At 40.9% G+C, this 16,094-nt stretch overlaps 1 protein-coding gene across 2 annotated transcripts in view; it reads left to right on the top strand.

Moving 5' to 3' along the window:
* Rgs7bp (regulator of G-protein signalling 7 binding protein) overlaps positions 1 to 16,094 on the top strand; it is a 109,027-nt gene that overhangs the window by 71,223 nt on the left and 21,710 nt on the right. For both annotated transcript variants that reach the window (XM_006517722.3, NM_029879.2), the window contains exon 3: positions 712 to 842. In XM_006517722.3, the coding sequence (XP_006517785.1) occupies positions 712 to 842 (131 nt within the window). The remainder of the gene's footprint in view (positions 1 to 711; positions 843 to 16,094) is intronic.

Genomic DNA, 16,094 nt, shown 5'->3' with positions numbered 1-16,094 from the left:
TCACTCCATGATTTTATCATAGTTACATATGAACTTTAAAAAGAAAAACTCCAGGACTTTAGGTTATAATTTCAAACATAAATTCATGTAGCCTTAGATTGCCCAGCATAGCTAATGTAACCTTAGTACTTTTCTCTTTATTCATAAAATATTTATTTTTGTCATTAAAAAAATTGGGTTTTCATAAATTAGGCATAGCAAACAATAAAATAATATATCTCAGATTAAGACGAAAACCTCGATTTAAAAAAAAAAAAACAATTTGAAAATTGGCTGGGCCCCTGATTTTAAAGATGTCTTCTAAATGTTAATTGAATAGGCCATGTTAGTCTGTCTAGAAACAGGAGTTTTCGATCCCTCTTTGAAGCTAGGAGATTATTATGCTTTAAGTGTATTTTAGAAATTCCTTCTTACGGCTAAATTGAAAATGTCTGATATTCTCAATTACTTCAAGCGTTTATGATTCTAAGCTCCCAGCAGAAGCCGCTGCCAAGGCAGGGAGGGTGAGGAGCTGTTACTCAGAAGGACACTTACATAAGAATCATCAGGGGGGTTGGTTACTTGCTTGAAAGCATGAAACCCTGTGTTTCAGACTCTAGGCTTTAAGGGATTTTTTTTTATTGAGCGTTTTCTCTTCTCAGAGCTGAGACAAATGGCTGACAACTGAATCCTGAGACTGTCCACAGCTTTTTCTCTTTCGTTCTACTGCAGCCCGGAAGATGGTGAGATCCATCCCGAAATCTGCCGGCTTTACATCCAGCTGCAGTGTTGCCTAGAGATGTACACCACAGAGATGCTGAAGTCCATTTGTCTGCTGGGGTCTCTTCAGTTTCATCGAAAAGGTACATACCAATAGGATGCCAGAAACAGAGAAAGAGTAAGCAAAGCTGACCTTGTGCCAAGTACAGGCCCGGGCACACAAGCAGAAGGAGAGTTTAAATCTTCAAAAAGGCAGGATATGTGAATTGATAAAAAAAAATTTTTTAAAGCCCACATCACTGCTTTCTCAGAGCATAAGGATTGAAACGGTGGTAGAAATTGTCCTCCCATGGATCATTTCACTGCCTTGTGAATGTGACTTTCACTGGAATCTACAAAGGCTGCAAAGATATGCAAGGATCTGGGTAGAGTAGTAACTCTTCTCCAAGAGCCCAGTTTCTCTAAATGAAATATTGTAAGGAGGTAAATTGCAGACTGTGTCCCAGTGACTTCCAAACAGGAGGGAACTCAATGGATTATAGGGAGGCATGAGCAGTGTGGTGAATCGCACTGCCTGCCTTAAACTATAAATGGAATAGAGTGACTTCAGCAATGGAAGTATCTTGCAGCTTCAGCTTCCAAGTGGCTTGATCATACATAGGAGTCTCATTCAAAGTGGGGCTCTCTTTGAGGTATCGAGTGTCCTCTCAAGGTTCCTTCCCCCACGTCAGCAAACTGACTACCACAGCCCTGGTCATCATCGACATACACCATTTGGACTCATAATGGAAGGGAAAGTTCTTCCAATTGTAAAACAAAAGACTCAGGCTTCATTCTAACAGGAACCCCTTTTTCCCTGAGTCATGGAGGGCTGGAATTGCACTGGATGGCTTAAGCAACTAAGGCCTGTCCATGGACTGAATTCCATTCCATCCAACCTGTCTATATACAACACGATAGGAGGAAGTACAGAGGGAGGCTGCCTGGTTTCCGTTGCTAACGTATTTGACTTATGTTTTCCTTTCAATACATCAAAGAAGAATTCCTTGGAAACCCCCTGCATGTAAACTTTCTATACTTTTGAGTCAGGAAAATGGGAACTGAGAAGAGATAGTAAATGATCTGTGCCAATGATTTCAATTTGAAGATGAGGAAGTTCAGTAAGCTACCTAGGGGAAACCTCAATGAAGCAGTTAAAGATTTGAAGTCAGATGAGTATTGATGACAACAAAATGATGTGATAATTTAGTGGTGGAAATTAAATTTTGTGTATGCACATATGTGTACATATGCATGCAACAGAACTAAAAACGGGAGTTTTTCCTGCAATGTTCTCAAGACAGGATAGGATTTTCTCAATGCATTAGTATTATTTCTTTTTCCTTCGTCTTTCTAAAGACTGATCTTTCAGGGATTAACATCTTCATTTCTATGGTTAGTAACAGAGGTCAGCCTCATGACATTCCTGATGCCTTATCAAAGAATTAAGTACTCAGACACATGGTATAAAAGCAGGCTTCACATTCACACATACACATGCAGGGCAATGTATTCATTCTTTGCATTGTTTGGGTAGGTTGGTGTCTTAGTCATTGTTCTACTGCTGTGAGAAGATACCATGACCAAAGCAACTCTTATAAAGAAAGCATATAGTTGTGGCCTTGCTTTCAGTTTTACAAGTTTCACCATTAGCTTCATGACAAGGAGCATGGCAGTAGACATAACAGGCAGGGTACTGGAGAAGTTGAGGTTTACATCCTGATCTGTAGAGGAGAGCGAGAAAGAGGCACTGGTTCTGGCATGGACTTTTAAAACCTCCAAGCCCTCCCCCAGTTGACACACTTCCTCCAGAAGGCCACACCTCCTAATCCTTTCAAATAGAAATACTTCCACAAGACAACACACTCAAATATATGAGCGTATTGGGACCATTCTTACCCAAACCACCACAGCTGGGTTTTAGATGGTCTTGTTCTCCAGATCTGCCTTGATTACACTTGTATTGGTTCCTACTCCTGTTTGCAGTCCTTGTTTTTTGCCTTTCATAATTGACTTTTCTTTTTAAGTAGGCTATCAGGTAACCCAGGCCTCTTCCTCACCTCCTGTCTATTGTCAGTCTGTGTAGCTTCTCTTTATGATTTTTCATTTTTAAATAAATAATTAATTAATTAATTAAATGAGAGAGAGAGAGAGAGAGAGAGAGAGAGAGACTGGGAGTATAGCCCAGCCCAGTAGTTGAAGAGCTCTTGCCTAGACCTTAGGTTCTATTCAGAGAACTACAAATGAATGAATGAATGAATGAATGGTAGCTTGAGTTGGCATTGAACTCATAGCAATCCTTTTTCCTTGGTCTCTACAGTGCTGAGGTTACAAGCAACAGACGCTCACCATTCTTATTTAAGACAACACTAAAACTTCTAGCACCTACAGTCATCATGCTGTTAAGAAAAAAAGAATATTCCCTAAGTCCCAAGGAGTTCACAAAAACACTCCTAGGGATAATGACTGTGTTCAGCAGGGTCAAAGAATACAAAGTTAGCCTTCAAAAGCAGTCTTTCTATACAGTAGCCATGAACACATAGACACCAAAATTTAAAATGTGGTGCAATTGCTTATCATTAATTGTGTTTATTTGTACATTTACTGCATCTAAAATCTTAACCAGGATCTGTGGCTGAAATTATAAAATGGAAGAAATCAAAGAACACCAAAATTGATCCCTACAGCCAATGAAATTTCTATCAAACCCTCAGCAAGGTTATCTGTGAATGTAAACAAGCTTGTTTTAAAATTTACAGGTAGGGGCTAGCAGCAGGATAGTTCAATGAATAGAGGTGTATCCTACAAAACCTGTCTGCCTGAGTTAGCTTTCCAGAACCCATTCAATGGAAGTAGTGAACCAACTACAATGGCTGTGACTGTATGCATAAGACCCACACACTATCAAGTTAGCCCAAGTCCCTGATTGAATGGAGGAAGGGCTCATGAATTCCAACCCTAGGTGAAGAGTTATTGGTGACTGCTAGGAAAGCCTGTGGCCTCTGAGAGGCTACCCACACTCCAGCAGATTGTACTATGTCCAGGTACATTCTGGCAGCATGAGGTGGACTTCATGGGCCTTAATAGAAGATCACATGAGACTGTAAGGGAAAGGTTGTGGTCAAGAATAGAGGGGGTGTTGGTAGGAAGGGAACACATATGAGAAATTCTCAAACAATAAAACAAAACAAATAATGGCATAAAAGTTTAGGAGGCAGAAGCAGAAGGTTACAACAAGGTCAAGGCCATCCTATCTACACAGCAAGGCCTTGAGGGGGGATAATATATGAAAATTGTTCAATATCACAAGCAACCAAGAAAATGCAAGCTAAGACTGCAATGAGATTCCATCATGCTGATCAGAATAACCAGAAGGTAGAATCAGCTTAGTTGTCTATCAATCAATGAATGGATAATGGAAATGGTGCATACATGGACAATAATGTATTGATCAGTCATAAAGAATGAAGTCATGTTTGAAGACAAAAATTATGGAGCTGGAAATCATCATTTTTAAAACAAACTAGACCCAGAAAGAAAATAGGAAACAAACAAGCAAAGAAACCCACATCTTCTGTTCTAATGCCTGTCTATGCATGACTCCTAAAAAGAGAACACTAGATAGTGTCTTTAATTTATATATATATATGGGTAAATCTCCTCTTGGATTTCTGATTGTTCTAAAGTCATTATTTTTTAGAGTTGAATCTTTTTAAAATACAGAGTAGGCTGGCTGGATGGATGGTGGTGATGGTGCTGCTGCTGCTGCTGCTGGTGGTGGTGGTGGTGGTGGTGGTGGTGGTGGTGGTAGTGGTGCAGGCCTTTAATCCCAGCACTCAGAAGGCAGAGGAAGGCGGATCTCTTTGAGTTTTAGGCCAGCCTGGTCTACAGAGCAAGTTTCAGGCTAAGGCTACATACACAAAGAAACCCAAAGATACAAAAAAAATAAAATAAAATACAGAGTAGTGGGTTCATTTGATAGCATCTGTAGTCAGCAGCCCATGCATGTTTACTCCTTGTGGAAGAATATACATTCTTTCTCACATGACACATACATAGTGTTCTCACTCTCCTAAAAAGCCTCTCGTGTTCACACATGCAAGGGGCTAGCACTGTCTTGATACCAGTAGAGTTAAGGCAATTATAGGAAGTATTCTCTTCTTATGAGAAATTCCCAGTTATTCTGTTTTTTAAAAATAGAAATATGTTTTGTTAAATCCTATGTTGAAGATAAGTCACTAGGAACTAAGAAAAATGTCATTAAACCAGAGAAATTGCAACACTGGAAACATATTCATGAAAGTATGTATTTGAGAAGTTTCTTGGAAATTTTTTGAGTGTAATATAAAATACAACCAGCATTTAAATAAGGGATGGAATGATTCCATTAAAGAAAGCATTTTGAAATTTCCCATCTTATGTCTGCATAATGCATCTTTTCTATTTCTTCTTTCTATTAATCCCTGTGTTGAACCTAAGGAGTTAACTCTACATTGCTATTTTGGACTCCTATCTTGTTTATATTATGTACGAAGTCACATTCCTGCTACTAAAATAACACAGAAAATGTCAGCTGATGTCACTGGGTTTTGTTCTTCCTTGCAAGTCATTGGTAGCTGTGAAGTAGCTTGTGCCTACCCAGAAAACTTCTAGGCAGTACACACTATGCATATAAAGTCTGCTGTGAGCTCTCTTGGTGCCATGGGTTAAGAAGAGGAATATTTGACTCCAGTGGCCTTAGATGCCAGAAATGAATTGAAGAAACAAAGTGTTTCACAGACTATAGCACATGAGTGCTAAGCTTTAAGAGAAGACTTGAGAATGCTCGGCCACAGGATATGTTCCTGAAACTTGGGATAGATATTTAATAAGTAGAGTGACAGAGGTGACAATTCTGAGAAAACTTACTGCAGAATGAGGAAAGAGGCGATAAGAAATGTGGAAGACGTTTCTGTTCTACTAGAACATCAAATCAAGATATGTAAGGAGACCTATGGATAGATCTGAAGGAGCCATGAAGGAAAAACTGGAGTGTCGATGCTTACAGATTCTAGGCAAGGCCTGAGAAGTCACAGGAACAGGATCAAGAGGCCATTCTTCTTTCCCAGGACTGATACATATGCATACATTTTACATATAATTTCATTTATATGTCACATAGCAGCAAGGAAAAAGCATTTATTCATCTAACTCTGGAAGGTAAGATGGCAGATTGGCAGATGACTTCCAAAACATGTTGTTTATCCAAACAGTGGTACCCTCATTATAGCTTCAAGCTAGGGAATGATCTAGACAGAGAACACCCAGTAGGCTTCTTTTTTTGTTTGTTTGTTTTCTTTTCTTTTCTTTTCTTTTTTGTTTTTTGAGACAGGGTTTCTCTGTATAGCCCTGGCTGTCCTGGAACTCACTTTGTAGACCAGGCTGGCCTCGAACTCAGAAATCTGCCTGCCTCTGCCTCTTGAGTACTGGGATTAAAGGCAGAGCCACCATGCCTGGCTGTTTTTTTTGTTTTTTTTGTTTTGTTTTGTTTTGTTTTGTTTTCCAGTAGGCTTCTTAATACTTCCCTACTATGCTCCTACTCCTTCCCAGCATTAGGTATTGAACCCAGGGCCTTCATAAGCTATGCAAACACTCTACTACTGTGTGACATGCCTCAGCCGCACTAATACCATACCTTATCTCCTCTCCTCTCCATCCCACCCCTCTCTCTCTCTCTCTCTCTCTCTCTCTCTCTCTCTCTCTCCCTCTCTCTCCCTCTCTCGCTCTCTGAAATCAGGTAGTTCTCAGAGTCTCTGGGGAACTCTTCACAGTATTCATACTCGCTTCCTACTCAGAACCTCTGCTTGGTTTGTTTCTTTTAAAGTTATAATAGAAGATAGTGTTTTCATAATCTTTAGGAAAGCTCCTTTCTTTTCCCTCTCTGAGGATGCTGAAGGTTGAGCATCTTCTCCAGCTTTTCATTTCTGTCAAGGAAAGAAAATGCCATTGTAATTGAGTTTCTAAATAGCTTTATACAAGAGACTCCTGCCAATGTTAGGCTAGGATTAAATACTGAAACTAAATTCTTTCATACCAATCTGCATATATAGTTTATCCTTGTGTTTGTGCGTGCCCCTAACTCTACCTGAAGCCCATATACTATTGCATATCTCACTTCGGTTTTTTTATTGTATGGAGTCATCAGAGTGCAAATTTACTCTTTAGAGAAAAGGGGCATACAAGGTCATTTCAAGAGTTCAGAGTATGGCTCACACACACACACACACACACACACACACACACACACACACTGGAAGAGTAAGCTCCAAATTATTCCAGAGCTCCCGCAGTGAGCTTGCATTTAATAATGAAGACTGTCCTCCTCCAGTTAAGCAGATTCTGTGTCCTTAGTCTCAACAGCATTCCAACGGATCTTCTTGTTATTCTATGCTCTTTGTATATAAATTTCTGCTATCTCATATATCTGATTGACGCAAGGCTTTTGGAAATATGTTATGCTTTGCAAGATCATGTTTTTGCCAAAGAAATGAAGAAAAATATCCCTAAAATGATTTCCCTTCTTCATAGCCAACAAAATTAAAGTGAATTATGGCTATGTGAGGTAAAACCTACATTTAATAAACATTATTGGGTTATATCAGGTGGAACGTGGCTCTGAAAAGCTGTGTTTCTATAGGAAGATGACAGATGGGAATAATTTTAGTCATTTCATACTTTGATATTCTAACACTTTTAAGTGGTAAATTGGAGCACGGCTTCGCATCAACCAATCTCTGTGCTGATACCGAAAACCACTCAACCTCATCCCTTCCCACCTACATAGGTTAGAAATCTGTTCTTATTACTGATTGTATGCACTGTGCTGACCGCTAATGCCTGCTTCCTGCCACCGTAGGAAAGGAGCTGACAACAGAAAGTGGAGTCAGGCTGCTAAGGGAACTGGAAGATCCTGGTTTGTTGGGTTTTTTTTTTTTTTTTTTTTTTTTTGACCACCATTTTCTTCTCTCTTTCTCTTCCCCATTCACGCAGCCCCAAGAACTGGCCCATTCTGAAAGAGGCTCATTGGTATGAACTTGGTTTTTCCAGCCTCCTCTCACATTGCTCTGACATTAGCTCTCTCTGACTCTACTTGCCTCTCAGCCACAACTTGCAGCAAAAGTGTCCCCAGGCCATGAGAAGGCAGGCCACCTCCCCACCACCAGCACCACCCTCCCCCTAGTCCATCTCTTCAGGTTTAGGATGCATTCTTCCCCTGGAATGCATTGTCGTGGTAAATTCAGATTTCAGAATATGCAGAGATGTCATCACAAAAAGGGAAAGAGAGAAATGTTAAAAATTGAAAAATCTTTTGTTCAGAACTTGATTGGAACCCTGGGAACTGATTACTCAAGATGCATTAATGGAAATTAATGGCCCAGATACAAGTGAGATACAGGATGAACCAAGACAGGAATGGGTTACGGGCAGGAGAGAGTCCAGAGTGTTCAGAAGCTTGCTAAGAAATGCAAAGCAAATGGTCCACACAAATGAAAGAAGCAAGCAATAAAAAGATGATAAAAATAGAATTTAGCCACAAGTCAATTCTTTATTTTCCAGTGTAGGAAGGAGCAATTGATACTGAAATAGAACATCGAGTTAGAAGAAATGAAGCAAAATAAACCCTAAAATAGAAACGGTGATTGAGATTCTAAGAGGAAGACATGAATTCATTCTTTAAGCAAATATTCATTGTTCATCTATCATATATGAGATACTGCTCTGGGATCTGAAAACCTGCAGTGGCAGAGGTTGTAAGGGTCATGTTCTCAAAGAATACATATTCTAGAGGGAGGGGAAAGGAGGGGAGGGAGGGAGGGAAGGAGGGAGGGAGGGACAGAGGGAAGAGGGAGGTGAAAGAGGAAGAGAGGGAGAGAGGGAGGTGAGAGAGAAAGAGAGGGAGACAGAGAGGGAGGGAGGGAGGGAGGGAGGGAGGGAGGGAGGGAGGGAGGGAGGGAGAGAGGGAGGGAGGGGAAGAAAAGACAATAAAATGTTCTAAAACTCCCAAATATGCAGATAATTGAAATTGAATACACAATGTAATAAGATGGGATGGAATAGCTACTTTAGGTAGAATAGCCAAAGTTCTCTGAGGACATATCATTGAATCAGACCTGAAAGGAAACAACTTCACCACAAACACAAAAGAGTTCCAACCAAGAAGCTTGTCCTATTTAAAGAATATACACATAGCCAGATTCTATAATCCCAATGGTTGTCTAAAAACATCCACTACCCTCTTTGTGTCTGTCTACACCATATGATTGAACTTCATATGGTAAGGCACTGTGTGGTTCAGCTCTGACACCCATTATGGTAAAGTTGTTGTTAGTTATATTGGAACGTGCTGCTCTGCCCTGATTTAAAGGCAGGAGAGAGAGCAAACCCTCATCCGTACGCATGTGTTTTCCATTGTTTTCTCTCCTGTGTTGGGGGGCAGGGGGGGAAACCTGGGTCTTCTGCGTCCTCACACAGCTACATGGGGCCAGCATGAGAGATGCTGTGCTGGGGTCCCTGATGGCACCATATTTACACAACGGAGACAGAAAAGGAAAGGATAGTGAGCGTTGAAGCAGGGAGATGGTGCCTCATCGCATCCAGATTCTAGGGCAGCGAAAGAGCCCCATGTTTAGTACAACCATTACCTTCTGCCACGTGCTTTGTGGTACAATGAATATCTACTCATCATCATATAGAAAAGCCTTGAAATTATGCTTTAACACAGATAAGGAACTTACAGAATGAATATAACCAATTTACACTCTCAAGTGCATACTTTCTAAAGCAAGAAAGGTTGCAGGTAGGTTTCTTAGCAAACACCCTGTGTTTCTTCTTTAGTTCTCTGCACAGTGCAGAGTCAGGAAAGCTGAGAGCCATGCAGAATAGGCAGCTGTGCCTCTGATGTAGGCTGTATTCATTTTGTTCTTCCTACTCAGTCAGAACAAAGGCTGTCCTGAAAGCCTCTTTTGTAAGGACTGTCCCAACAGATGATGTGTCGGTGCACACAAGGCATAGGAAACATGCCTCTTCCATCAAGGAAATGACAGGGCGGGGATACAACATGAGCTCCAGAAAGAATGGCTTGTTTAGATTCCTGCCCAGAAGTACCCACATGGGTAATATTGACTTGCTGGTCCCTTGAGGCCGGATTAAGGACCTATGAGGAAACCCTGTCAGTGACAGTATGCCCTCTGATTGTTACTGGGTGGCTGGAGAAAAAAGAAAAAGCAAGAGTGGAAAAGAAAGGATGGGGGAAGGGGTAATATAGAAAAATACATATATTTCCATATAAGGACTTTAGTACTTAGAAAAGAGAAGAAAAGAGATCTCTAGGGTAGGTGTGACCAAAAGAGCCCCACAGAGTCTTCTGGCAATGCCTAGAACTTGTGAGGCTGGAGGATCTGTGGTTCTCCTGAGGTGCCTATTACCTGATGTGGCCTTCTTCCTCCTGGGAGACTAACCATTTCTAATGAATGTGAGAATATCCAGCCGTCCTTTCCATGCTTGGTTTCTCTTGATTTCTTCTCAAACATCCCTCTAATGTTATCTATAAACAGGCTAAAAATACAGGTGAATTCCCAAGGATCTGAAAGCAAAAGTCTTTGCAAGACCCCTAAGGAAAGTGACCAAAAGTGTTGTGCCCTAGTTCTAAATGGTGATGCAGCAATCTGAGCATGGTTTCAAGGCACTCTGCAGGCTCTCTCTCTCATCCTCATTCCCACCCCCTCCCCCAAGCAAATATTTGTTCACTGAGGCCTGAAATTGATTTTTCAGGAGACAGGACTTTTCATTTCATAATAGGAAATGATTTTGGATGCACAGTCGCTCTCTTAGGCAAAGCAAAATATGGTTTTGAAGTCACCATTTGGATGTATGCTGATTCCTTCCTAAGAGCAGTATGAAGAGCTCAACCAGCTATTATGTAACAAGTCTCCCATCCCAAGACCAAGCCAGCAAAGGAGGGAAGGTGGGGGGTGAAGACCTCCAATGGGTTACTGACTTGGTGTGTAGGGCACTATCTTTTCTGCTAAGTCCTTCATGTCGCTCAAAAGAACATCTACAAACTGACCCTTCTCTAGTCTCACAGACCACCAGCAATAACCTATACTTGCCCCTCTACCCAACTCTAGCACACACAAAGTATCTTAAGTCACTTTGTGGCACTTCTATAGACATCAGCTTTTCTGAGTATCCTTCTGCCTGGGATAATATAGTCCATTCTACCCAGATCCATACTTATCCCTTCCCCCTGGCCCATCCCTGAATTTTATTGGGGATCATAATTTAGATGTGGTTCCCTGCAGAAACCTGCTGCTGACACCCTAAGCCTGTACCCCAAGCATTCCCATGGTGCCACAGATGGCATATACATTAAGGTTGTCACTTATCACCTGTTTCCTTGTCTGTTGTTCTTTGGAGACTTTGATGATCTTGAGTATATTCCCAGCATCTAGCATAGAACCTGGAGCAAAGATTCAAGAAATGCTTATTGAATAAGTAGATGAATTTCTTGCATTCTCGATCTTATGTCAACAGAAAGGGAATTTAATTAGAGAGGAAAACGTAACAGAAGTGTTGGCTTATGAGCATTTCCCTTCATAGTTACAAAAGAAATTTTTTCATCAAAATCACAGAAAAATATATTATGAAAATAATAAATCCATATTAGCTTGTCAGGGTGGGATAACTGCTTTATGAAGTAATGCCATATCTCAATAGATGAGAACAATAAGTTCATTCATTTGTGGCATAGTCCAATGATGTCAGAATTAGGGTGGAACATTCATCCGGCTTTCCGAAAGCATGGGAATTCTATAGGAGGATGTTCAGGAAGGAATCTGAAGAATTCAATGTCCATAACTGTCACGTGGCCCTCTCCAATGTAGGTGAAAAAGAAGAGGCTGGAAAACACAGAACTCATAACACAGAACACAGAACTCTAAAAGAACAGACAAGGCGTACCTAAGCAGACCAAAAATGCTAAATAACCTCTCCAAAATGACAAGCAATCAGAGTGAATTTAGTAGAAATTTAAAAAAAAAAAAAAAAAAAAAAAAAAAAAAAAAGAGGAAACGTAGGTAGATTTTTTTTAAAAAAAAGGGCCAGGAAAAAACAAAAATAATTCAAAGGATAGAGAAATTCTTTAAAAAGAAAGAAAGAAGTCAGATCCAGAAACACTTTAAACCCAGGCAACAAATTCAAACCATAGGAAGGGTTTCTACAATTGTTGGAGTTAGTATTTGAAACTGCACTTAGAGTTGGGCAACCACCAGCTCCCAGCAGAAGCTACAAGGGTCCATCTTGGGAAGCGAAGCAGAACAGAGTATGAAAAAATGCGAGGCTTGCACAAAGATAGCCATGAGACAAAGAGAAAGTGAGCTCGGGATTACAGTCAGCATCCAGTAAAGCTTCTTAGCTTTTCTCTGGGAAGCAGGGATTTCAAGCAGGAAGCACAGCCGGAGTAACACCTGATAGTCAGCCCAGCAAGTGTAACCTTGGGCCTGGGAATTCTTGTGCCCATGAGAAGGGTTGCAAAGGCATATTATATTGTCCAACCACAGACCCTACCCATTCTCCATGATTGCTACGATATTGCTGGTAGACGTGGCAGAGAGGCTCAAGAACGTATCTGAACAGACATCCAGGAAGGACCAAGTTTCCAAGAAAAATCAGCATTGCTAAAGGAAGACACCAAATGTAACAAATAACCAACATTGGAAGAAGAGCTGTCATGATGATCAAAGTTTAAAATTTGTATACATTTAGGAATACTAAAACAGTAATTATCTGTACCAAGTTGGTATCAGCATGAGGCAGGAGCTCTTATTGAACCTGGACCTTAGTGATTGGACTAATCTCAATAACCAGCTTGCCCCTGGCATCTCCCATCTCCACCTCCCCAGAACCAGGATTACAGCACCACACTCACCCAGCTTAACATGGGTTCTGGGGTGATCCAAACTCCAGTCCTCACACTTGAATGGCAAGTACTTTACCCCCTGAGCCCTAGACCCAGAAATATTTTATTTAAAACTATTGTGCTATCTCAATTAATCACCTGATAGGTTACAGAAACAAAGAGAAAGGGGTGACTGTAACACGAAAAGTCACCGCTCGCCATCTTAGCCATATTAACATTGTGAACAGTGGATCAAATGACATATTTCCAGTGTGATAAATCAAAGACCCAGTACCAATTGTGCAATATTCTTGCTGAAAATGGTCACTATGCACCTAGACATAGGGGAATCATCAGATCCAGATAAAAACAAAGGCATTCTATAAAACAATTCCTATGAACCTGATTCAAAAATATTCATGAGATATAAACAACAACAACAGTGTTACAGTAGATAAAAGAAATGCCTCAGCCGGGCAGTGGTGGCACACACCTTTAATCCCAGCACTTGGGAGGCAGAGGCAGGTGGATATCTGAGCTGGAGGCCAGCCTGGTCTACAGAGTGACTTCCAGGACAGCCAGGGCTATACAGAGAAACACTTTCTCGGAAAAAAAAATGCCTGGAAACATGAAAGTGAATGCTGTATGGAGTCTCTAAATTAGGTTCCTCAATTTAAAAATAAGGATAAGGAGGATGTTGTTGGAACCATGGAATAAGTGTGAATACAGACTAGATATTAAACAATAATATTGTATATATCTGGTTGTATTAAGTTGTGTTCAACCAAAGTTTTAGAATTATTTGGTATGATCATTGTTTGGGGGTAATATAATAAAACAACTTTATTCTTTCTTCTGATCTATGTTTGTACATTTGGTGTGTGTCTGTTATATGCATGTATGCATACACAGGTGTAATGTGTATGCCTGTCTATTCAGCGGCTGGTAAAGGATATTGAGTGCCTTCCTATGCCACTGGGTGCCTTATTTCCCTGACATACTCTCTCTCACTGAGCCCAAGCTCACTGTTTAGGGTAGGCTGGCAGGGCAGGGAGCTTCCTGGTTCTGTCTACCTGTTCTTCCCAGCTCTGGGGCTATACAGGCATGATCAGCATGTTACTGCTTACCCTCTGAGCCACTGTCCATCTGTAACATACAGGGTCATTAGGGAATACACACTCAAGTGTTGTGACCATGTATTAGTGAAGCCTGCAACTTACATTCAAATGGTTCGTCACAAATATATGTAAAATTCATATAAAATCTTGGATGCCCTCTTAGAGGTAGTTTTGTTTTGTTTTTCAAAATAAAGGGTAAATTCCAATCAAGTGTCAAGAAAAGATAACACAAGAAAGAATTCATGCAGAGACATATTTAGAAGACATTTTAGGATTCAAAAGTTTAAAGATTATACCCTACAACTTTTCAGAGATCCTTAAATAGAACGCGCACAAAAGCCATCAGTAGCTACAAATAGAAGCTGAGAGAACAATGCCATCGCATTCTCAGAGAAACTTCGTTTGAACATAGATCTGTGTGTAGCCAGTAAGACTTCACCGTGAGCACGGTGGGAGATGGGTGGGGAAGGATGCATATTTTGAGACACATAAAGGCTAAGGACCATTGTTCCACAGATCTCCGAAGTAGGCCATCAAAGGCACATTCTACATGTCTTCGTGTTATCTGCAAAGTTTAAAAAGTAGAGGGCTTTTCCCAGTAGTGCCCCTTGGCCCTCTCCCAAATCATCCAGGTCAAGTCCACAGATGAATTCTGCCCAGAGGTGGGTGACAACTGTACCTGTACCTGAAGGCAAATGCAAATGGCTTTAAGAGGCCATTGCCCTCTGACTGTGACATGATAACCTGCTAAATTGTGTGTTTAATTAATTTCCACCCAACTGCATACCATAAAATTGGAAAAACAAGTTCTCAGACAAGCTACATCCCCCAGGAGTGACATGCACAAGGCACACTACCAAGGATCACAACTTCCCATCAGGCTACTTGTGATTACAGTCTGGCTCACTTCTCCAGGTTCCCTTGCTGCTGTGCTCTGAGGAAGGGGACACAGTTCCCACTTCATGGTGTGTCCAATTCTTCTTATATTGCTGACTTAGAGGACAGAAGACAAAGAGAGAACGATACCAGTTCCTCCGGACAGTGAGATTTTCCCCATGAATTGCAAGTCCTTTCACAAGTGTGTGCGTTTGTTTCTTTGTCATCAGCATTGTTAAGACTTAGCTAAGCATAATGAATGAAGCTTCTGTGTCATAAATGCTCAATGATAGGCACCAGTTTCGATTTCTCTAGAATTATGTCTACATACTAAAAATCAAGTTAATTAAAAGAGTATAAGACACAAGATATACCTCTTCTCCAAACTGCAGGATGTTAAGCAACAGCTTTGCAGTGCTTTGTACAGTTTTTACTATTGTCTGCTGCTGGCTCGTGCCTGTGATCTTAGCACTTAGTAAACTGAGATAGGAGGATTGCCATGAGTTCGTTCGAGGCCAGCCTGGGATATATACTGCCCATGTAACCAGGATTATATAACAAGATCTTATCTAAGGAAAATGGAAGGAAGAGGAGGAAAAGAGAGAGATCAGAAGGACAGCAAGGAGGAGGAAGAGGAAAAGGAGAAGGAGGTTCTCTGGTTTTTTTTCTTACACAAACACATTCATGCATGCACACACATACACCCCCATGCAAATACACAGGCACATGCACATACACACAAAGACATATGTACACACACACATGCACATATACACATAGTATCAAGCCTAGTATTTGGAACTTAGCTGATACTCAAGAAATATTTGTATGGGAGCATGACTGAAGGAGCAAATAAACAAATAACAATGCTGGAGGAGGCAAAAGCCTGGTTCTCTGACCTTGTGGGTCATTTCCACTGTAATATTCCTCTGTGGCTATAAATATTTTCAAGGTAAAATAGGGGATTATGACACAGTATGTACCTAGTCCAAGGACTGTGTCCAATTTCATGTCACCTTATGGTTAAGCCAATGTTTAGTGTTGTTAGGGGGTTTATCTATTTGAGACCAGTCACACAAATATAAGTCTTAGTTAAGGCTAGGCAGTGTTTTGTTGTGAACAATCTCTCAGGATGAGGCCTTTCACATGGCCTTTCAGCTGATAAGTCTTTGCCACACCAACACTTGACTGCTGCATCACAGGCTGGATTTTCTTCACAAAGACTGCTGTGCTAAGGGAGATTGGAGAACCAAAGAAATGGAAGGCAGGTCCATGCTCTGCGGTAGCCTGAGAAAGTCAGTGTCCAAGATCAGAGAGAACAGCAGGAGGCTCCCACTCTCCCTGCTGAGTGTCACCTGCTTCTGACCCTGACACTCACTCCTGGCTCCAAGAGCAAAACCCAGCTTATGTTCACAGGCTAAATCCCT

Source organism: Mus musculus, chromosome 13, assembly GCF_000001635.26.
Source record: "Mus musculus strain C57BL/6J chromosome 13, GRCm38.p6 C57BL/6J".
Classification (NCBI taxonomy): domain Eukaryota; kingdom Metazoa; phylum Chordata; class Mammalia; order Rodentia; family Muridae; genus Mus; species Mus musculus.
The sequence above is the reverse complement of the archived record's forward strand: the minus strand, read 5'-3'. Positions and strand labels throughout refer to the sequence as shown.